Here is a 24,726-nt window from a genome sequence, read left to right on the forward strand (position 1 = left end):
ACACAACCACCACTCAAAGGCCTGCATCACTCCACAGCCACTCAGCTGAACTACAAGATTCCTGTCACAGGGTTGGCAGCCAGAAAGTCTGCAGCTCTGCGTCTTAGCAGCCCAACAATGTAGGAAACCTTCAATCGGTGGACCAGGAGTGAACGAATGAAAACCACTGTAAAACACTTTCCTACCGTAAGACCCACACTGAGGACATCAACACAACAAAATGTCCCAGACATTTGAGGTGATGCCTGTGAAGGTTACTGTGGTTTAAATAAGGTGCTGCTACATGCTGGAGATGCTCAAACATCCAGCCTGCAGCAGTGTCAGTCTCTGGATCTCTGATCCACAGTTTTGGGGTTTTCTGTTGCTCCCTTCCTCTCTTTATTTTGGTGGTAGGTGTGTTAACTTCCCTTAATGATCATTTTAGTTATTCCCAGCTGTGTGCCCCCGGTTTCCCATCCCCTCGTTATCCTCAAGTGTATTTATTGTTTTCCTTTGTGCCTTGTCCCATTCTCCTGCATGTTGTGTAACGTGTCTTTAATTTGTATTCCTTGTTTCTCATTTTGGAGCAGACTCCAGGAATAAAGCTGCTGTTAGTCTGTCTTCTGTTTCTGAGTCCTGCCTGCCACACAGGGGAGAGATGACCAGCAGCTGGACTTAAACTGGATCGTGTCAGCTATGTAACTAGGTCCATGATAGAATAACATTTAACTGTAGATGATGCTGCTTCTGCTGTTTTTATGTGGTTTCCTCTGTATAATTATTAACTGGATTACACCTTTGATCATCTTGGCCAAGAATAAAGATGATCCTTAAACTGCTACACAGCGTGGTAACATGGAACAGGAGGGGTGGAGGAACCACAGCTTAACATACAGCAGAATGGACACTGGAGGGCGCTCACAGCTCAGGAGAAACAGCAATCTGAGCCCAACAGCTGATTACAGGTGTCACAGATGCATGTGTTACTATCATTAGTATATAGGCTATATATAATATAGGATATCATCTGTTTTCATCATATGACAGACTCCAAACTGGACTTGGAGTGTTAGTAGGTCCTGATCACCCAGTGAATGTACACCCCTACACTCAAACTGTGGGGAGGAAGAGAGTGTAAGCAGGGGTGGGCAACTCTAGGCCTCGTGGTCCAGTGTCCTGCAGCTTTTAGATGTGTCCCTGATCCAACACGCCTGAATCAAATGACTGAATTACCTCCTCAGTATGCAGTCAGGTTCTCCAGAGTCCTGCTAATGACTTTGATATTTGACTCAGGTATGTTGAAGCAGAGACACATCTAAAACCTGCAGGACACCGGACCTCGAGGCCTGGATGTGAGGATCCCTGAAGCAGGTGGACTCTGTAACTGTATAACATATCACAGAACAATTACAATATTAGGTGTATTATGAACAGAAAATTAATTCCATTTTTAACTACAGTTACCATCAATACACCAACTTCAGTTCAATTCAGTTTTATTTATGTAGCACCAAATCACAGCAAACAGTCACCTCAGGGCGCTTTACATTTGTAAAGCCCCTACAACAATTACAGAGAAACCCAACAGTCAAAATGACCCCCTATGAGCAGCACTTGGTGACAGACAGAACCCTCCAGCAGAGCCAGGCTCAGGGAGGGGAGGGAGACAGGACAGAAGACACACTATAGAAGAGAGCCAGAGATTAATAATAATTAATGATTAAATGCAGAGTGGAGTATAAACAGAGCGAAAAGGAGGTGAATGAAGTAGAAACAGACCCCCCAGCAGCCTGGGCTGATTTCAGCGTAACTAAGGGGCAAAAATGTACTTCAAAGAGCAGACCTGAGCAGCCAGCACATCCACCTGACACCACCACCCACAGCAGACCTCAGTGGATGCAGTTTGTGTGGAGCAAGAGCAACACTGCACAGAGCAGTGAGTCTCTGAGGAGGACACTTCTGAGTCTTAGATTCTGTAATGTAGTATTGCATAGTGTCTTTAGTATTTACAGGTGATCAAATTAAATTACCCTTACAACACTTTTAAATATGAAAATGTTAAACTTGTACCTAATGCTAGTGTGGTGGGTTAACATGTTCCTTGTATAAACCAAATGTCATAATGTTACTACCTAACTGTGATATCTGATGGTACATGAATCTGTGATACAGGCTGAATTACTGTGTGGAAAACCCTGTGTCTGCGCCCGTCTACACATCACACAGGAGCAGTGAAGGATTCGGGCAGGTGCATTCATCACGAACATGAGGCAGCAGGCGGTTTGTGCCATCATGAGATCAGATTCATAGTGACATTCGTAACATCTCACATGTAATATGTTAAATACATCACCATCCTAGGCCGTCACCTATGATAACGTCAGTAATACTAATTAGCATGATTAAATTCTCCCTCGTGGGCCTTTTGAAACTAAACTATGCGACATATTTACAATTTCATTTGTGAGGTTGTCATTTGCTGATGCTTAGCACAAGTTTCCTTATTAACAAGCTAAGATCAGCTCCACATATGCAGAAGCTAAAGTGTGGTTCATGAGCCTCATGTGGAGGAAAGAAACATGCTGAAGTACTTTGATACGTTCCTCTGCATCCTGATCGAGACAGCACAATTTCATTTATCAGGTTCCTATTCACTCCAAGGTTTGAGAACGTCAATAAAAATAAAGCTTACACTCTGTTTTCCTAATAAAGTCCTATCAGCTGTTCCATAGTGTTCTTCTCTTTTCTGAAACAACAAACACTGATTTTACTCAGACGGTTTCTTCGCCGTGAGGCTCCGGAGGCGAGTCGAGCAGCTCAAACATGTCATCGATGACCTGCCACAGGCAGCTCTCCAGGGGGAAGTCATTGTCCACCAAATTGACCAGGAAGTAGTTATCGTGGATGTACTTGATTATCATCCGAGAAGGAGACTCGTCTTCATAGAGTTTGCCCCACTGCTCAATCCACAAGGCAAAAGCCTCGTCCTGAGAAGATATGAGGACAGACCGGGTCAGGACATGAAGACGGGCTTTTCATGACACTGCACTTAAAAATGCTGTCAGCCTCCTGCAGTACAATCTGCAGGTGCCAAAAATCCCCCTGAAACACAAGTTCCTGAACACATCATTAATGGAGCACATCTGAGCCTCAGTGAGTCACCACATCGACTCAAAGGTTCCTATTATGGTAAGAACTGAGTGCATCAATGTGAGAATCCTGGGTCGCATCATTCGAGACATCACGTTCACAAGTTTAAGGCTGACCCCACCACCACGACTAAACTCTGCTGTGACAGAGCTGTCACTACACTGCTTTATTACCTCTTTCAGCCTGGGGGGTTTTGCTGTTTAAAACAGGACAGTCTCTTACCTTCCAGTACATGAAACTGACTGGGTCCACCACTGTGGGCTGAACGATCTCCCTGCCAGGGAAGATCCCCCACGTCACAGCAGTCGGCTGCATTTCAGGGGCGTTGGTCAGGTTACGGCCCTGCAGGCAGAATATCGATCACGACAAATTAATGATCTATACTCTCACACGGCCGTGGAATGACAGAGGCGTCTGAACAAACTTACCTGCACATTAACAATGTGATAATTTACACGGGGCTCGTACTTCTTCAGCACTTTAAGGAGAGCAGTCACATTTTCACTGGACGTGAAAAACTCCAGATAGGCCTGATGGATGAGAGACGATCAAAAACAGGAGACTCCAGAGTAAACCCCCCCCCCGACACAGAAAAGACTAAGTGTTTGTACCTTCTGGAAGACGTAGCCCCCTGGAGGTCCCCAGCCTACAACAGGGTCTGTGGAGGGTTTGCCATTGATGTTGGGCTGAGAGTTGATGGTGAGGACTCCTCGCCTGTTCACCTTCTCTAGCTCATCCTTCAGCAGGTTGGTCTCTGGAGCCAGAGGCTCGTCATTCCACGGCAAACACATCACCTGGAAAACATGGAGCCTGCTGTCACTGATGCCACATACAGAAGACTTTAGATGAAGTCATGGGATAATATAGAATCAAGCAGTTGTTATACAACATGGATGCAGTGATTTTCCACTGTAATTATACAACATGGACTGACTTAAACCAGTGAGGCCTGAAGATGACTTTATAGACGTGAAGAAAACAAAGTTACTGTTACTAGGGATGGAACGGTTCATGAAAAAGTCGTCACGTTCGGTGCCCCCGTCTCAGTTCGGACGTGTTGGTTGTTCGGTTCATCCTCGTAAACAGCCTCTCAGTGAACAGACGGGGTCAAAGCCAAAACCACAGCACAGAGCTAAAGATATGCAACCTTATGCTGTGGTAGAGGACGCAGGACTTCAGCATATGATTAAAATACTTTAACTTTTGATAATAAATGGGCATATTTCTTTGATTGCATTTCAAATACTGCACTAGTGTTAAAGTAATCTTCCCATTAAGAACTGAACAGTGGATTTGTGTGTGTGTTTTAAAGAGTCCAGAGCTGGTCTCAGTCTTCACTTTATGTTGATGGCCTTCACTTACGATGAGGTCATAAAAATATAAAAGTTAAAGTTTGCACAAATGTAGGGGTCACAGCTTTGAGCGCCTCTTTTATTTAATCATAACGAGTCATTTAATAAGAACACATTAAAGTTAAATCTGATTATATAGAATTTAAATTTCAGTCTTTAGGTTCTGAACATGCATAAAAGCTCTTAGAGATGGCACTAATATTGTATTTTAGCATCAGGAAAATGTATTTTTACATGAGATTTGACAGTAAATAAATATTTAGGTACTTAGAAGAACTTCAGGAACTCAGCACCTTTTTGGGTAAATAAATGAAATCGGTCACGTCTCCACTTTAACCCTCACCTCGCCTCAACCTACGACCATCACAGTGATGAGCCTAATGCCACGCCGCCTCATTCTTTCAGTTGTTGCATGACTACATGACATGTCCTGGAGAATAATTCATAGTTTAAACACTGTAAATGGTGGATTATCTGCTGCTGATGTTTGGCACCTCTGCAGTGTTGACAAAATAGGAGAACCAAGATATACCAAACCAAAAAACTGCGATACAAACCGAACCGTGGATTCTGTGAACCGTTCCACCCCATGAGCTACAAACTCACAGGAGACCAAACAAGCTAGGAATGCTCTGAGTCACCAAGCTCCCATCTGGGCTCCGTCCTGGATACCTTGTGTCCACAGCGATTCAGCTGAGCTGTGATGTAGCAAGTAAGACCTCAAAGACGCTCTCTTCGTTCTGCAGCTCCTCCCCCCACATCTGCAGCAGTGCATCTTTGGATGATTTGCTCTTCAAGTAGAACAGGTAGTAGTCATTTAACTCCCCAAAAGCTGGAGATGAGGAATTTCCCCTGAGGACAACAGCAAGACTCACAGCTGAGCAAAAACTGTTAATGATTTAACTCCACTTGCAGTGTGTGTATTTACTTTAATGGCTGGATTACTCAGAGATGCAGTAAAGATAAAATGATGATTGTGGAGGCATCCTTTTTAAAGCTGCTATTAAAGTCATGACTGTTAGCAGCAGCTTCTCTAAAGTGTGCTTTGTAAGGGTGGGTCAGGCTCTGCTTACATCAGCAAAGATGGGCTTTGTTCAGAAAAAACAAGTTTATATAGATGATAAACTTCTATCTGAAAGAACTAAACTGCTTACCACAGACATCTGCATTAATTTAAAGGAGGCACCGTCTGACAAACGTGATGATGATGATTTTGAAATACATAAAGAAAGCAGCAGGGCCTCCTGAGGGCTGTACTAATGGGTTAGTGAGCAATACTGAACCTGAACCAAAGGGCCACCATGGTAACTTATGCTGAGCACTACCCTCACTCACCCAATGAGGATGAGCTGTACAGGTGGACTGTTACTGGAGAAAGCTGATCACTTATTCAATCAAAACTAATTTCACTTTGATCTGACCACAAACCAAAGCGACTCCTCACCCTCAGTCTGCAGCAGAGCATCTACAGCTACAGAACACTTCATCCCATATTTGAAAATTTGGTAGCCGTCACTTAACTCAAGTCACCATTTAATTAAGCCAAAAGCTGGAGATGAGGAATCTCCCCTGAAGACAACAGCAAGACTCTCAAACAAAAGTCCACGTGATTCTTCCATCAGTGCAAAATGCATGTACAATTTTGAACCTGAAACTGTGAACATGCTTCAGATCAGGCTGCATGTTCAGCATAAGTTACCATCCAGCCAGCTATGAAGAAACTGACTTTAAGCTCAACGTAGCTCACTCACCCATTAATGTCCATCACAGTGCACCCCTTACATTCATCAGCCCTAATTTAATGCATCAATAAGGACACCGACATGGAAAGCCTACCATCTGCCATTGGGGAACTCGTCCCAGTCCTGGGTTCTGTAGATGTAGCTCTTGGGCCTGGAAGCCCAGAAGATGGGTCGAACGTCTTCCACCTTCCGTTTGGGATGGGCACTCACTGCCCAGGGAAGAGGCCGCCTGACAGAGACAAGCTCTTCTTCATCAAAATGTCAGAGGCTTCAAAATTCACCGCTCAAAGAAAGCAAACACTTAATTCACACACAATATTCAAGTCTGATGATACACACTGTATTTACTGACAATGAAGGCTGACTTGAGGGGGGGGCGTTCCAGTTGAAAATTCCAACTGGGAACTCAGAAATTCCCATTGGTTCATCAGTGGTTCCAGGTCTGCTATCAGTAATGCTAGTGTTTGACTCTGCAGCTCTGAACAGAGCGAGCTTGTTTCCCGGTTTTCCGTTCACACTCAGGTCCTCCCTCCATGTCTACTACTCCCTGTCTCTTTATGAAGCAGTGACACATCTGAACAGCACGTGCCTGTTAACACTAAGCTAGCTTAATGCCGTCTCCACCGTGCTCAGTCTTAGACACTGAGGTTGGTTTTATTCATTTTCTTGTCATTCTTACGCCTCCTCTGGTGGTGAGTGTGAGCGCAGGGTAAGAACGTTTCCACACAAGCATTAGAAATGAGGCCCGTGGTTGTTTGAGGGGGAAATGATCAAACTGTGTTTTCTTCATTAAACCTCACTACAACTCATGTTTGCTCCAAGCATTGTTTGACTAACCTGGGGTCTTCTATCCACAGGCCCAGCTGTCGAAGCACCTCCATGGTTGCAACCTCACGGTTCAGGGTGTAGAAGTGGAGGCCTGGCACCTTGCCGCTGTCCAGCAGCACGCGACACATCTCCACCGCCTGCTGTATCCCATAATTACGGATAGCAGCATCGTTGTCTTTGATGGGTTCGATGACTTGGGTGATCTCCTCCGGTACCTCAAGCTTGGATAGCTTGACAAGCTGGCGCAGAGACTGGTAACCCTAGATGATATGAACACGTAAAAGCCCACTCCTGTGAACAGTACACATTAGGGTCATGTGATCTTGTCCATGGTCTGATCACCTTGTTGTCACCGTGTGAGACCGAAGATTTATTTTCTTTATTCTTACAGTTTTATTAAGTCTACCAAGCTCTCTCTCTCTTCTACTCTGGACCTTCCACAATAAAATCTGTTAAGCTGCTTCACACTGACCTATGAATCATTCAAGCATAAACCAACTCACAGATGAACCAGTGTTGTCTACACAAACAGCAAAGAACCAAATTTAAATCACATCCTTTGTTACAAGCAGCACAAAAACACATTTGTCCCCATTTCTTTAGTTGAAGCTATAAAAATAATGCCAACAAGAGAGAAATGTGGGGTATGAAACACATTTAACCCTCTTTGGTGTTACTGCACATGCAGTGCAATCAGCTACACTTTGATTTCTCCCTGATTCAGAGGAAGGAGTAAAACACAGTCAAAGGAAGCCTGAACAGGAAAACTCTTTAATATGGAGGACTGGGAGAAACTGCTTCAATGATAAAGACAACAGTATTCCTGTTCCCAGAAGAAGCACCGAGTTACCTGAATGGGGAAGATTCCTGGTAAGATAGGACACGTGATGCCGATCGCTCTGCAATCATCCAGGAACTTGAGGAACGTGTCCGGCCTGAAAAACAGCTGGGTGATGACAAAGTCTGCTCCAGCATCCACCTTCTCCTTTAGGTGCCTGAGATCATCTTCATAGCTCTCTGCTTCAGGATGGCCTGTGGGGTAGCCTGGATACACACCAATTCAAATGTGTGACGTCCACTTAAACCTTCCTCTCTGGATTTTGATGGTGAGAACATACCAGCAACGCAGATGTCAAAGTAGTCGTCAAACTCTGATCGGATGTGTTTAACAAGGTCAATGGCATAGCTGAAACCTTCCTCCTCTTCCTCCCAGGTTTCTCCCACTGGGTCTGTGAAGACATCAGACACACACAGGTGACAGCTGTGTTTAAAGAGGTGCACAGCTGGATGGGGAACGTCAGATCCCTGGAGAACAAAATGGACGAGCTGACAGAGGGAATTCCACGAGTTTCATTTTTGTTACTTTGACATTCCTGAACTAAACGTGGAGCGATCCTGTTCCAGTGAAGCAACGCTTCTGTGGCAGATACTGAACTGTTGTGGCCGCTGACATTCGACCATCAGCTGATTCAGACGATGTCACGCTCTCCACTGTAGCATGCCTGCTAACGCGGCAGTCTAGTGCTTTTGAATGGTTGAATTTTATTTTATTTATATGGCGCCAAATAAGGCACTTTATAGTTTAAGGTTAAAATCCCTACAATAATCCAGCCTGTATGTCTTTGAGGCATAACCAAGGCTCACTGAAGCTGACGTTACAAAATTACAAACAGTATATCAGCCCTCCCACTGCAGACAGTAGAGTACTAAATACTGTCACATTAACAGTTTATTTCAACCTGTACTTTCACAAAGCATTGCACATGCTCAGCAGGCAGTTCACTCTACACTGTGAAGCTTAATGTCACACAAAGTATATTTTATCTTATACTCAATCCATTAAATGCAAGTGATGCAGGCAGTGTGAGCAGCATTAAGACCAACGTGAGGTGAGAAATGGTCATTTCTTCTAAACTAAAAAAATACATGTGATCAGGCTCTAGTAACAGGAACATGTACTGGGCTACTCAGACATTGGTTTGTTGGGCAGTTACACCTTTAGCTGATGATTATAAGGACTTTGTAAGATGAAGCTGGATCAGAAACCAGACACCATGCATTCCCTCCCTCCACTCGCCTGCCACTGTGAAAGCTCCAAAAGCAGACTACAGTAAACATCGCCTGAGTCGGATTCACACGGCCTGTGGAATTTTATCTGACTTGTAAAAAATCAGATTCTTCAGATTTCTTCCAAATATCAGACAGTTTGGGGTCTAATATCGCAGCAAGTCTTTCTGCTTCACCTCTGGATTTGCTTCAGCAGATTTTATAATCTCGTATTTTTGCTCGTAAGTGCGAGTTTGTAGGTTACACTTGCCATGATCGTCTCTAGTGAAATGGACCGATTCGCCCAGTGCAGCCAATCCAGACCTCACATGACTGTATAGACCAGGGGTGGGCAAACTACGGCCCGTGGGCCACACCTGGGCCACACCTGGCCCCTCGAAGATTGGTACAGAATTGCCCAAATCAAATCAAATCACAATTATGACTGATCTCGAGGTTTCTGAGAATTGCTACAACAAAACCAACACCAGACTTCGATGCCCTGGCAAAAACGTCACTGTTCCCACTAAAAGTAAATCTAAGTATTAACGCAGTTGTGCCTTTTTTATGTTTGATATGTATGCGGCCCGTCAGTCAAATTTCAAAAAGTCAATGTGGCCCCAGAACCAAAAAGCTTGCCCACCCTGGTGTAGACACTCAATCGATCTCCAGGTGTTGTCAGTGTGCGTAGCTGCACATGAACGAACCGATTGGGTAGATATTGGAAGTGGGCGTGACAGGAGCCGAGGAGGGCTTTAGCGCTAAACTCATCTGACTTATGCGATCACATTTAATTGGAAATGCATTACAATGGGACCAGACTCTTCATCCGAGGTAGGCGAAAATCTGACTTGAATGATCCAACATACAGATGATTTTATTGGAATTAACGTTAGGAAAAATCGAGACCTGCAGAGGCCATCCGACTAGAGTGAAAATCCGATTTGTGCGACTTCGAGTGTATAAACCTGCTGAGAAACACGACTTGTTGTTCTTGTTTCAAATTCTCTTCTCAGAAGCTGAAACTGATGTGGAACATTTGAATGAACAGCCTGCAGCAGGATGTCTCAGGCAAGTATTGTTAAATTAGCTGCTCATGATGTGTTTATTGTGGTACATCCTGGGATATTCAGTATTTCAAACCACAGCGACACATGAAAATATTTCTACATATGACTCAGTTAACATTTATGTTACCAAAAAGACCAGTGTTTCTGACCGTGCTGTGTATGGAAATGATAAAAAGCAGACCTGCTGGGGAAGTGTCACCTGTCCTACCTCCTCTTAGTGCCATGATGTTCTTGAGGCCCAGGTGCTTTGCTTTGGCCAGGTAGCCAGTAATCTTCTCTTTGCTTAGGTTGCAGCAGGTCAGGTGGAGGATGCTCTCCAAGCCACAATAGTTGACAGCTGTGCTAGCAATCATCATGGACGAGGTTTCCTTGTCTGAACCTGGGTCCCCCGCTGGATGCCAGGTGATGTCGATGAACAGGGGCCCACCTGAACCCATGCGGTCAAATCTGTTGAAGAATGAGACACTCAGAGGGGGAGGGGCCAGTGAGGTCTAATAACCTCCTGTTCTGAACACATTCGGTTGTAGTAAAGGTGGGCACACACTTAACGACCGTTTCACTGCTAATGAATCCAATCTGGACCTGAGGACTGACAGAGCCAAGTGGGGGCGGTTTTTCCCAGATGGTCAGGTGTTTTAAGTTGGCAGGTAACATTACGGTGTGTGAAGTTTTATGCTTCATAAGACTTTTATTGTGAAACATTTGAGAGCGCCTGTTGTGGAAAATTCATACTGTGACTACAGACATTCATACGTCTGTAGTCACAGTATGAATTTATTTAAATTCATACGTATTTGGTGGGCTGTTTCCTGGCAGACGGCCTGCTGGGTTTGTGCTTCTGGAGGATTCGCTCCGGCCAGTGAAACCCTCTGTGTGTGTCTGCATCTCAGCTTAGACCGGAGTCATTCCATGGAAAATGATTCCAGCCTATCTCTGATTTGCCTGAAAAAAAATCCAGGGTGATGATATACCTCTTAATAGAAAAGCCGCCAAATTTTAGCCTTCTGTTATTGTGCTCATCAAGAAAATATATTTTTTATGATGAAGTTGGAAAAGGCTCAAAATGTCCTCATCACAAAATCTGTCAATTTGTCGAGTCTTAGAATTTGCAATGCGAGGCCGTGGATGCTGCCTGGGAACAAATGTATCTATATTTTTAAATGCTTCTGGGAAACTGAGGCAGAACGCTGTCATAAGCTTTTGGATATGTTATTAGCAGACACCAAATCTTTGTAGTAAAGTCAAACTGAAATTGTTACATGATGTCGTTTGTTTGGAATATCGCAGTGACCCCCCCCCCCCCCCCCCCCCCCCTTTTTCCCAAGCTGTTTGTGAGCATTCATCTGATGTGAGTAGTTTCATGATACAGTGTGAACCTCATAGATGTGTTACAGATTTCAACCCCATCTTTGAAACTGTTCTTTCTACAGACCTCCAAATATGGTTGTGACTTCCATCACAATATTTTTATAACAGTACAAAGTTAAAATTTGGCAGTTTCAAGAAAAGTAATTTTTGATTTTTTTTTTTTTTAAGGGAACTCACCTATGATCAGGCTGGGAGTGTTTGGTGAGCTGATATGGACCCAGTGTTTGAGCTTGTAGCTGAGTATGTGCCCAAATTAAAGAAATAACCAACAACACACTTGTTCAAATGTTTTGCCACGAGGAAAAGTCTTGGAGCCAGTCGTCCGGTAGCTGGACTGTGAGAGGACGTGGAATATTTGCCTCCACGTCCTCCTTCACTGCATCCATGAAGCTTCTCTGAGGTCTTCCTCTTCTCCTCCTGCCTGCAGCTCCATCTTCATCATCCTTTGTCCAGTGTGTCCACTGTCCCTCCTCTGCACATGTCCAAACCACCTCAGCCTCTCTGACTTTGTCTCCAAACTGCTCGACCTGAGCCGTCCCTCTGATGGACTTGTTTTTAATCCTGTCCATCCTGGTCACTCTGATGAAGATCTGAACATCTTCTTCAGACTCCAGGTATTTAACTCATCTACATTCTCCACCTCTGCTCCTTGCATCTTCACTGTTACACTTGTCTCTGTTTTGCTTCTACTGACTTTCATTCCTCTTCTCTCCTGAGCATGCCTCCACCTCTCCAGGCTCTTCTACCTGTTCCCTACTCTCACAATGTCATCTGCAAACATCACAGTCCATGGAGACTCCTGCCTGGCCTCCTCTGTCAGCCTGTCCATCACCACTGCAAACAGGAAGGGGCTCAGAGCAGATCCCTGATGCACCCCCATCTGATTCGCTAACTGTCCTCCACCTGTCCTCCTCTCTCTCTCAATGTCGACATCCATCAGCTCCTCAAAGTACTCCTTCCATCTTCAACACGTTGTCTTCACTCGTTGGTACATTTCCATCTCTATTCTTGATCGTGCTCACCTGCTGCACATGTTTTCCAGCTTAATTTCTCTGCCTACCCAAACCATACACAGATGTGGACAAAATTGTTGGTACCCCTCAGTTAAAGAAAGAGAAGCCCACAATGTTCACTGAAATTATTTGAAACAGAATAAAAGTAATAATAAATAAAAATTTACTGAAAATTAACTCGTGAAAATCAGACATTGTTTTTTGAATTGTGGTTCGATAGAATCATTAAAAAATAACTAATGAAACCGGCCTGGACAAAAATGACAGCTGTTTGTGACCACGTGGTCCTTCACATGTCGCTGTCAGGGAGACGATGTGCTGTCCTGGTGTTTACCAAGAAAATCCAGTCATAACACATGTGTGCACTCCACCCGAGGGAACAGCCGAAATTCCACATAACCATTCTCCGTGAAACTGTTGTGAGGACACAGAGTAAACATCCCGAGGCACTCTTCATAATTTCAGACTTCAGTCATGCTTCTCTCTCCTCCCACTGACTGGATTCACACAGTTGACGTCCAGAGAAAATAAAACCTTTGAACGTTTTAAGCGCCTCAAAGCGACTGTTGTGATTGGAAGCTATATTAATAAAACTGAAGTGAACCTGCCGTATGCTAAAGCCAAAGAAGCTTACAGAGCCGCTGTCTTACCACCACAGAAGCCATCCCGAACACCTCTGATCACCCACTTTATAACACGTTTATGGAACAAAAAGCATCAGCACTGGAAGACTCCTCTCACTCCCACTTCATCCAACTTACTTCAGAATTCCTCTCTCTCTCTTCCGACATCCAACCTGTGGGGCTGTGCCCCAACAACATCCAGCATCACCCCTTCGATTTCTGTCTTCAAACTCATGACCCGGTCTGACGCTGTCTTCACGTACTCTTCCTTCAGGCTTTCCCCTGCTCCACTTCACTTCCTGCCTACACCATGGTAGCACCGTGTGAATCCACCCCGATGCTCCTGACCTTGCTTCCCTTCCAGTTGGTCTCCTGCACACATCCACCTTCCTTCTCTCATCATGTCAGCCAGCTCTCTCCCTTTACCAGCCACAGCCCCTACCAGGGTTATTATAGTTAACGAGAAATAACAAAAACTGAAACTGAAAAAACATTGCCGTTAACTGAAATAAATAAAAACTACAATTAAAAGGAAAAAACGATAACTAACTAAAACTGTATTGTGAGTTTAAAAAACTAACTAAAACTAACTGAAATTATTGTGGATTGATCATGTTTCCGCTCTCCGAGTTTAACCTGGGAGCGCCGTGGGGCAGCTGTGTGCACGAGAAAGCTGCAGAGTCGGTTCAGAGCGGGTCCACGCTGCCGCAACGCTGTGATGAACCTGTTCAGTTCTTGTGCGTTTCCGTCTACTTTATCAGTGAGAGAATAACAATCAGGAATAATAATCAAAGCATCAATATAAGGACTCACAAATGTCAGCAGATTCCTGGAGGGAGACTGCTGTGGGAATGGACGTGAGGAAATGAAGGAAGTGGAAAAACAGGGACAAATATGTTTGCAGCCAAAAAACTGAACACAAAGAGCGAGGACCAAAAAAAGTCCCAGCTGGCACTGCAGCACACGACCACAAGTAAATTAACACACAGCTACACAAGCATAAATGCGGACATGAGGTCGGACACTTCCGTAGGTTGTGTACAGAGGCTGCAAAGACCCTGCAAGTCTAATCAGCGAGCATCTAACCAAGCTAACAGAAGCAGCTTCAGGTGGTGAGAACATCAGGATGCAGCTGGATTTGACCTTTGACTCCTTCAAAGAGTTTGTTTTTGTCAAACACCACATGTAGGTGTTGTTAATCTACTGCACTGACACTGGAGTTTATTGGGAGTTTATTGTAGAATTTATTGAGTTTGGGAGTTCATATTTTTCTTTGTTTCTCCCTGTTGATGTTCATGTGTCCTAATTATTACACATTTAGCATGTAGTGCTGCTGTCTTGTGAACTGTTGGTTGTTGAATATATTTCTTTATGGTATCTTGAGTTTTTATTACACAATAGTCACTTTTGCGCATTGAATCTTGCACCTGACAAAGTATGAAAATACTAAAACTAATACTGAAACTAACTAAACTAAAACTAAGCAATAAACCTAAAATAAAAACTAATAAAAACGAGCAAAACCACTCTGAAAACTAATTAAAACTAACTGAATTACAGAAACAAAAGTAAAAACTAACTGAAACTAAGCGATAATGTAAAATCCAAAACTATTATAACCCTGGCCCCTACATTTAAAGTCCCTCACACTCCTGCCTTTTCTTCCCTCCTGCTACCTCCTAACACAGTTTCCACTGGTACCCTGTTGGCAAACAGCCCCAGCAGTGGAGGTTGCCCCCCCCCGACCAATCCAGTATGGGAACGTCATCCTTGACTATCCTTCTGTTTGACTTGACCCTTCCTGAATCAACCCTCCCCGTGCCTCTGGGCTGAGGACCAGCTCTGTTTTTGTTTTACAACTTCTAAAACAAACATGGCGGCTGTGCACCGCCTTTGCCAATGTTAAAAACATCCTGTTTTCCGTGTTAAATGTTCCTTTGTAAATGCCGTTTACTGTCACATACCTTGATATTAGGTTGACAGCCCCACTGGCTGTGCGTGGGGGAAAGAACTCCAGCGAGAACCAGCGGTCTCCGGACTCCATCCTCCTTCGCATCTTGTCTCGCAGCCTGTCCGATCGGTACGCGTCCAGCACCGGCGTGGAACACCGGGAGCTCTCCTTGGAGCTCTCCCCGCCACTGTTGCTGGCCCCGCTGGAGTCACTCTTGCACGGCTGCCAGGTTGCATCCCCTCGCTGGACCTGGTTCACCATGATGGTAACTTACACTGAGGAGAAGAAAATGCGGTTGTCTGCTCAGTAACACGTGTCGCTTCATTTTGACCGCAGGAGAATCCGTGAGAGCAGAGCTTTCTCTAACACTGCTGACCTGATAGCCCCCCGGTCACGACACGGACCCCTGCTGGGGGAAAAAGACCTCCTACATGATCTTTTAGGTAGCAGATGTCAGAAATGAATATTACAGTACAATATATAACTACTGTGACCGAGGGGGGAGGCGGAGGTCTGTCTGACTTACCGCAGCCGCTGTCCCCCCGCCGCCCGGGCTCAGATGTGGCCTGATGGCGGTGTAACGCCGGTTACGTGAGCGGCTCGTTTATGGTCCGATATCACCCGCGCGTGCACGCGCCGGTCAGCGGAGCGTCACCTATTTAAATCCCGAGATAGCCGCGCGCGCTCAGGCACACGTGCTCAGCCTGCAGCGAGTTAAATAAGTCTGCTTAAAGCTGCACCGTGTTGGACTGATTCACGCTGGGAAATCAGGCTGACCGGTACACCGCCTCCCCGGTCCGTTTGCCTCTGCGTCCTTAGGATTTCACACGCAGGTCTACATCCACCAAACACCACCTACTACAACGCGTGCACCTCGCGTAGACTGAGCTGCTTCCTCTTCTTTGGAGTTTTGTGGTAGCTGACACGCTTTACTACTGCAATACTGCCCCCTTCTGTACTTGCTGGTCATTCCTAGTCTTGGAGAAATCATGTGCTCTTCAGCGTCTGAACTCCGCAGCATCATTTCGTTTCTCATGTAATTGTCACCTTTAAGTTGAACTTTCCCAGTTCTGCTGCTTCTTCTCTTCTTCTTCTTTCGGCTGCTCCGTTGGGGGGCGCCACAGCGGACCATCTGCCTCCAGCTCACCCTATCCCAGCATCCCCCACTGCCACACCAACCTTCTGCATGCTCTCCATCACTGCATCCATGAATCTTCTCTGATGTCTTCCTCTTTTCCTCCTGCCCGGCAGCTCCATCTCCAGCAGCCTTTGTCCAGTATATCCACAGTCCCTCCTCTGCACGCGGCCAAACCATCTCTGCCTCTGAGCCTCTCCTCCAACCTTTGTCTCCAAAGGCTCTCACCTGAGGGGGGGTATACTGACGAAGTTCAGGCTTTCTTTAGCTTAGCTGGCTCAGCAGAGCCCCAAACCGCAGCTGGAAAAAACGGCCATGACAACGGCGAGTATCACCGGTCCCTGTCTGCGGGCTTTCAGCTTCAGGCTCTGTGCGCGCTCACCAGTTTCACAGGTCACGTGACTCTTGTTGGCTCGTGGCGCCGACGGAGCACCCCCACGAGCTTTTTTCCAAGAGAGCACATGAAATATTCGCAGTGAGGAATTCATTTGTAATTTTAAGGGTATTTCATACAGGACAGTTAAACACAGAGGGGGTACCCGGAGAGGCGCAGTGCAGTGTGTGACTGAAAGCTGCAGGCGAATTATCCTGATGATTCATTTGCAAAAATGCGCCTGCGGGAGTGGAAATTTCTCCATGTGAGGAACTATCAGATAAAGATGCAGTCAGTGCATTTCACTAACAGGAAGCAGAGCGCTAACCCTGTGCAGGGAATGATCAATTTTCTATATTCATTTTGTTTTCTTTGCTCTTTTTAAAAGTACTTTAAGAAGTTTGTATTGCAGGAAAAACAAGTGCACAGTGCAGGCTTTCATTTGCCTTGTTGAAACCCTTTTTAATATTCTTGACATAATTTTGAGAATAATTATTTTTTATTATTTGTATTTATGTGGATACAGTTCACGTCGTTGTTAGTAACATTGTTTAAATGTTCAGAAAAATATGGATGGCAACAGTAATAAACCGTAAAATCCAACATGTTATATCTCTGATGATACATTTTGCTGAATTGTTCCTTTAAATTTATGTATGACACCTTTTCATAGCTTCGTTTCTACAGAAACAAGATGTCAAAGACATTTTTCCCTTTCACCATAGCAGGCTTTGACAAAGTTTTCTTTATATTTGGATTGTTGACATTTCTGACAGCTATCAGGATCTCACATTAATGATTCACTTTCTCTGCTTCTCGGCTCTCATTTATCAGACAAATGTTTCATTTCAACTTTTTTATTGTTCATTAATATCAAGAAATGCTATATTATTGTTTGTCTTCATTGTCGTTCTGTAGGCTCAATGGTTAATAAATGTGAGTGTGCTGCAGTTCAGCGAAGAGCCTTCAAAGATGACTTACTGCGCAGTCTCAGTGCTGAAACACTGATGCCTCATGTACGCAACGGTGGAATTTGTTACAGAAAAAAAGTTTAATAAATAAATGAATCAAAATGTGTTCTTTAAAAACAAACACGTATTTAAAATTTTTTTAAGCATATCTAAATGGAAATGCAGCATAAACTTGTATAGATGTATATTTTGAACCAATATTTAATTAAATTCAGATCACCTTTCTTAATTACTGTTAAGCTCAATTTCACGTTTATTGCATTTGATCTGTTAGAAAAAAGGGGAGCACCGACGTGAGAAGCCGCCCTCGAGGACAGTGTTAACCGGGTTTTAAGGTCCGGCACAGCACGGTACGGCACAGTAGTGCGCAAAGGCGAACGGCTGGTTCAACAAACTGTGACTTCTCATTTCCTACAGGCAGCAAATGCAACACGGCACAGCGTGGTCCTCACGCGAGAATCGTTCTGAGGCGTTTACGTGTCATATGTGAAATACGCTTTTTGAACAAAAGCGTAATGTTGCTGTTATAAACACGCTTTTAAAATGTAAAAACGCACCTACAGAATAAACCTGTTCAATGAGACGTTCCAGTGTTTTCTCTACATTTTTATTCTTATGTATTTTTTAAAATCGTCCAAATGAAAAAAAAACTTTACTATTTTATGACAGCCCCTGAAGACAGCATGACACAATAACGAAGATGGCGTGTTATGGAAGATGTTTTTGTTGCCAGTGTTGTTGCAGAGAAGGAGACACACGGACCCCAGAAGAACTGGTAAAGAAAGACGGGATATCTAGGACGGGGGGGTTACCCGATTGATTTTGGGAGCAGTTTCGGAGCCTCTGAGGCTCTCCCGAGCTCTTCCCGGTGCTGTGTTGTGGCTTGCTCGCTCCACCCTGCTTCTCACTGTGTGCTGCTGTCCTGATGATTACTTTAAAAACATTATGACAGACCGGCTATCATAGCTCTCCTTACAGTCACGGAGAGCTCGCCGGCTGTCCCTGTGCTTGTCACGGTAAAGCCCGTGAACGAAACTCCATTTAAAAATTCTTCAGTTTAGGCCATATTCTCTTTTTTGTCAGGTTAGCTCCAATCATTTCATATCATTTTGACATTTCATGGCGTGTGGGAACCCCTCCTTCAAGTCTGCATGCATTATACACGGAAAATAGCATTTAATAATTCTATTCACCAACATTTTGAATGTTTGAGCGCACTGTATTCCAACCAGAGCCCTTTACGCTCACAGTCCCCCAGTGCCAAGGAAGCGCAGCACAGCCAGGCTTTCTTTGCGTTACCTGCTTTGACCAAAACCGCAGTCAGTGATGGTCCTGACGGGGGTCATCAACCTTCTCCGTGACCTTCTGCCTCAGGCTCTGCGCGCGCTCACGTGGGAAGGAGCAGTTCACGCGTCACGTGGTTCTTGTTCCCCACACAGTGACAACCCGTTAACGGTAAAACCGTAATCTGTGCTGTGCAGAGTTTCCGTCTGTGTCCATGTGAACTGGAGAAGATGCCTGGAAAACAAAGATGTTTTGTAATAACGCAGTGAAAGAAATATTTCACAGTAATCACGGTGAGGCATAACTGCAGCGTGGAGTGACAGAGATCATCTAAAATCATACAGTTGTGTTTACAGCAAACATTTAGATGTAATAAGATCCTTTGAGGCAGCAGTCAGCACACATGTAACTGTGCTGTTTACTGTTGGTTATAATAACCAAGAAAGTTGTTGTAAGAGTGTTTGCCTGCATCAGAGAGGAACCCGCCGTCTCTCCTTCACTGCATGTTCTCTGAAAGCCTGGGTGCTGCCACTGTGGAGGTGGCAGCGTCTCCTGGTGTGTTTACAGTACTGGGATCAGTGCTCATCTCACATTCCCGAGTCTGAAGGACCGACTAGAGAAAAAACCCTGGATCAGCATCAGTGCTGCGACTGAGACAGTATTCATGCACAGCAACAGTACATTCAGCACTGACTGAGTGCACAAACATTTGCTCGTACCCTGACAGTCCAGTTCAAACTTGTTATACAGCAAAGGGACTGGGACAGAGGAAGGCCTCGGCTGCTGCAGTGTTTGGAAATGCTGAGGACTGAGGGGGAGGCCTGGGCTGGGAGTGCTGGGGAAGGAAATGATGTTGCGTTATTTTAGCTCAGGATTTTTTTTAAATTACGTATTAACTGAATAATTCTTTGATTTTAAGCCACAGGCTAAGGAAGGACCCACGAAAGGTGTACAAACCTTGATTTTTTTGGCCATTTTGGTTGAAATCTGAAGGCAAAACGTCCCGACCATCTCATTTGGTCGCCATTTTTTCTGCCACAGTCAAACTTGATCTGAAAACAACCTCACTTCCATCCTGATAAGGTGGATACATACCTGCATCCACAAAATACTTCCTGGTTTTTGGTAGGCTTGTGTGTTTGTTAACAAAATTGCAGCAAACCCATCGGTCCAATTTATGTCCTAATTTGCACAAAAGATGGCCAGTGACCCCAAGATCACCTGATTACATTTTTGCCATAATTGGGTCAAGGTTAAAAAAAAAAAATCCAGATGAAATGAAAACTACAAATCCCTGTCTTTGGCCCTCTGGAGTCCACAGACGCACCAAATGACACTGTGAATTTAAGATGACGTAGCAGCCTCGATGAATGCGGACTTCAAACTACGGACCGGTTTTTAGACCAAGTAAAACCAGGATTATGATCAGTAATTTATGCCATGCTTTTTCCTGTATATTGTCCTCACGTGTGATGGCGTTTGGTGCAGGAAGAAATGGGATCTTTATCAGCAGGAAGTGCTTGCAGGCAAGCAAGCAAACAAAAAAACACTACGTCCCCTTTCCTGTCAGTGGAAAACTCACCACATCAACCAGACAACAATTATTTTTCACTCTGATTTGATGTTTTTTGTGTGATTTTGTCCAGTGTGTAAATACAGTTTGTCAAAATAAAAAAAAATTACTGTAAAGTCACGTGTGAGGTTGTGCTAAAAACGATGATACCAAGCAAGGCGAGGTGAACAGGTGAAATATAAAAGTAAAATCAAAAGTAGTCAAACACGGCCAACTACACCCTCGACCCCACATAGGGCAAAATTTAAGTAAAATCACACAATCTGAACTCAGATTCATCTGATATTCGGTACTAAACGCCACCTGGATCCAACCCAGGTTCTGGATTTGCAGGCTATTTGAATTTAACATGAGAAACTGCATTTAATGGATATTTTTGGTCATATCTCAGCTGAACAAAGACGCACGCACATGTAACATTTGATCGGGATACGCTCCGGATCTCAGATCCTCTGTCATCGCCCGCTCGATAAATCATACATTTTCTCAGTATAACAACAAAAAATGAAAATGACCATAAAATGAAAGTTACTTTATTTCAAAATTTTAAACCTTGGAAAACTCATGGTTAACAGGACCTGTGTTCTCTCTGTGAGTCAGTGTTTGGAGATGGACAATGTTCAGATCAGCGTAATATGTTCTTGTTGCTTTATACAGATCTACAGATTTCAGGTGTGCTTCTAAACATGTGTTCAGCTGAATTTTTAGTATTAAGTGTAATTTGTGATACAGTCTCCTTGTAGTATGGTTTGGCGTCTGTAGTCTTAATTAATCTTTTTTCCACAGACGATCCTTGGGGAAATTCCAGACCAAGAAGAGATTCTTCCCAGGAAAGACTATGAGGTGAGAAGCCTTTGAAACATGCTCAGTTGAAGGGTTCATGCTGCTCTCGCTGCAGCTGAGACACGCTGGATGTCCGACCCAGGAAACAGTCACACAGTGTTTGCTTTGACACCCACAGAGCTTGGATTATGACCGCTGCATCAGTGAGCCTTACGTGGAGGTCCTGGAGGGGCTGGACAACAAGGTAAGACAGGTTACATGTGTTTGCTCATGTGCTGATGACAGCTACGCAGTTGTGTCTGTAGCTCATCGAACCTCAAGCAGGAGGTTTTTAACATACTTAAAAAGCAAACCTGCCACTGATGCATGTTTATTGTTTTACATCACTGGTCCTATCTGACACGATAAGACCGCTGATACTGAGACTGTTTTATTGCCGTAGCTATAAAGACTGGATGTCATCTGTTTTAAACTTGGTGCTCCACAAAACTCAGATTTAAAGCTTGTTCTTGATTTAAGTGTGTGAGATTGATACGATTGGCTTTTGATATCTGATTTGTTGATTGCAGTATTAATCCTTAGAGAAGCCACTGAGCTGGCTCATGTTTACATTTTTATTTAAGCAAACGTCCACATTAAAATTAATCAATTAGGTAAAAATGTGTTTTCACATAAGACCAGGTCACATGGCATCTGACCACTTTTTTATTTTTGATCTCCAAAATCAAAAGAGACGTGACCACTGCTGTCTGCTGTGTGTTACAGCAGAGGTCACGGGGTCATTGTTGTGTTTTAAACTTCTTTGTTGTTCACAGCCAGAAGCATCATCATGTTTCTGTAACATGTCGTGGTCAAAGCAATGATTACAGTGTTCCAGGAATTAGGAAAGGCCTTCACAGAAGAGAACAGCATTATTGCTCTGCTGGAAGGAGGTCAGGGGTGAAAGTGCATTTTCCAGTCTCAAGAACATTAAAGCAACAGGGCAGTTATGATACTGATTAGTGGTTGACTTGAAGAGTCTTGTCAGACAGTACTACTACACATAGGAGGTATTGATATGATTGCTTTTTATTGCCACTGTGTATCATTACACCCCTATACTTGACACAGAAAAGTAGAAGTCATGAAGTAGATGTCATGATCAGCATGCTTTGTTATATTCTTCTGCTCAACATTTGATGAAAAAATTTCAGAAATTGGCCCATAAAAATACAAAACCTCACCTTTAGATTATATTTAAATTTTACCGTCTCCCATTCAAAGTAATCTTTTTGGAAAAATACAGATGGCACTATTTATATATAGCTACCTGCAAGCCCTGAGGGGTGTGCTAAGATTAATGGCTTAATTAATGGCTATGTTGAGCTTAAAGTAGAGTTTTCTGGATCATGAAAGTGGCTTTCTTTTTACCTGGCGATATGGCTCTGGTAGCTTATGCTGAGTACATAACCTGGTTGGTAGCAGGTTATGTTTCGGTTTAAAATCAAATCAAAGAGCCACATTTTCACTGATTCTCTTATTTACAGCATGTTTTATGCACAATATCAATTCTCTGCTAGGTAATATGTTCAGCTTGTTAAGTCGTACCTAACTACCACACAGAATGAAGAGCAAACTCTGCATTGTCACGGGAATGCGCATGTATTATTCAGGCAATGTATGAATGTTTTTATACTTTCTGCTAATCTGGGACTTGGCCTGTTTTATACCGGTGGAATTGCAGCCGCTGGAACACAAAATGAATCTTGGCCTAACTTTGTGCATGGAGCTTTTGAAGGTGGCTGTCCACATCAGCTACAGGCACGATCGTGGCTGACAAGGCCGATGTGAGATCGGCAGGTGTGGTTACAATGGCGGCAGGAGTAAGTGTGGTTGGGGTTAGGTGTTGCATCTGCACGATTCTTCCTCCTTTGTCGTTTTCCTTTGAAGGTGACCCTACGGATGTTCTCAAAGAAGGAGGCAGCCCTGTTTATGGTGTGACGCCAGTTGCCACAGTCTGCGGCAAGTATAGAATAGAAGAGAAAACTATAGAAGTAAACAGGCGATGGTCGATGTGACAGGCACTGATGATCCTTGTAGTGCTTCTTTGGTGCCTTTCTGTCTCGTTGGCCAGGAGATAGCTTGCCATACATGATCTTTGATCCTGGAGATGTGCCCCGCCAAATTCAATTCAATTCAATTCAATTTTATTTATATAGCGCCAAATCACAACAAACTGTCGCCTCAAGGCGCTTTGTATTGTGGGTAAAGACCCTACAATAATACAGAGAAAACCCAACAGTCAAAACGACCCCCTATGAGCAGCACTTGGCGACAGTGGAAAGGAAAAACTCCCTTTTAACAGGAAGAAACCTCCAGCAGAACCAGGCTCAGGGAGGGGCAGTCATCTGCCGCGACCGGTTGGGCTGAGGGGAGAGAAAGACATGCTGTGGAAGAGAGCCAGAGATTAATATCAATTAATGATTAAATGCAGAGTGGAGTATAAACAAAGTAAATAAGGTGAATGAGAAACAGTGCATTATGGGAACCCCCCAGCAGACTAGGCCTATAGCAGCATAACTAAGGGATGGTTCAGGGTCACCTGATCCAGCCCTAACTATAAGCTTTATCATAAAGGAAAGTTTTAAGCCTAATCTTAAAAATAGAGAGGGTGTCTGTCTCCCGAATCCAAGCTGGAAGCTGGTTCCACAGAAGAGGGGCCTGAAAGCTGAAGGCTCTGCCTCCCATTCTACTCTTAAGTATCCTAGGAACCACAAGTAAGCCAGCAGTCTGAGAGCGAAGTGCTCTGTTGGGGTGATATGGTACTATGAGGTCTTTGAGATAAGATGGGGCCTGATTATTCAAGACCTTGTAGGTGAGGAGAAGGATTTTAAATTCTATTCTAGATTTAACAGGGAGCCAATGAAGAGAAGCCAATATGGGAGAAATCTGCTCTCTCTTTCTAGTCCCTGTCAGTACTCTAGCTGCAGCATTTTGGATCAGCTGAAGGCTTTTCAGGGAGCTTTTAGGACAGCCTGATAATAATGAATTACAATAGTCCAGCCTAGAAGTAATAAATGCATGAATGAGCTTTTCAGCATCACTCTGAGAAAGGATGTTTCTAATTTTAGAAATATTGCACAAATGCAAAAAATCAGTCCTACATATTTGTTTAATATGTGCATTGAAGGACATATCCTGGTCAAAAATGACTCCAAGATTTCTCACAGTGTTACTGGAGGCCAAAGTAATGCCATCCAGAGTAAGTATCTGGTTAGACACCATGTTTCTAAGATTTGTGGGGCCGAGTACAAGAACTTCAGTTTGATCTGAATTTAGAAGCAGGAAATTAGAGGTCATCCAGGCCTTAATGTCTTTAAGACATTCCTGCAGTTTAACTAATTGATGTGTGTCATCTGGGTTCATTGATAGGTAAAGCTGAGTATCATCTGCATAACAATGAAAATGTATGCAATGCTTTCTAATAATACTGCCTAAGGGAAGCA

The 24,726-nt window shown here is 44.0% G+C and overlaps 2 protein-coding genes across 2 annotated transcripts in view; one reads left to right on the forward strand and one right to left on the reverse strand.

Moving 5' to 3' along the window:
- Nucleotides 1-1,458: 1,458 nt before the first annotated feature.
- Nucleotides 1,459-15,561, reverse strand: mthfr (methylenetetrahydrofolate reductase (NAD(P)H)). Its single transcript, XM_030732883.1, is given in 12 exon segments — nt 1,459-2,966; nt 3,352-3,471; nt 3,558-3,659; nt 3,741-3,923; nt 5,154-5,197; nt 5,200-5,333; nt 6,318-6,452; nt 7,061-7,311; nt 7,902-8,095; nt 8,170-8,280; nt 10,376-10,614; nt 15,136-15,561. Coding segments are annotated over 12 exon segments (1,977 nt in total). The 5' UTR covers nt 15,384-15,561; the 3' UTR covers nt 1,459-2,750.
- A 2,730-nt stretch (nt 15,562-18,291) lies between these two features.
- Nucleotides 18,292-24,726, forward strand: part of clcn6 (chloride channel 6) — a 53,011-nt gene continuing 46,576 nt past the window's right edge. The window contains exons 1-3 of the mRNA XM_030732882.1: nt 18,292-18,376; nt 21,245-21,301; nt 21,420-21,485. Of these exons, the coding sequence (XP_030588742.1) occupies nt 18,302-18,376; nt 21,245-21,301; nt 21,420-21,485 (198 nt within the window). The 5' untranslated portion in view covers nt 18,292-18,301. The remainder of the gene's footprint in view (nt 18,377-21,244; nt 21,302-21,419; nt 21,486-24,726) is intronic.

Source organism: Archocentrus centrarchus, chromosome 7, assembly GCF_007364275.1.
Source record: "Archocentrus centrarchus isolate MPI-CPG fArcCen1 chromosome 7, fArcCen1, whole genome shotgun sequence".
In the NCBI taxonomy this organism is placed as follows: domain Eukaryota; kingdom Metazoa; phylum Chordata; class Actinopteri; order Cichliformes; family Cichlidae; genus Archocentrus; species Archocentrus centrarchus.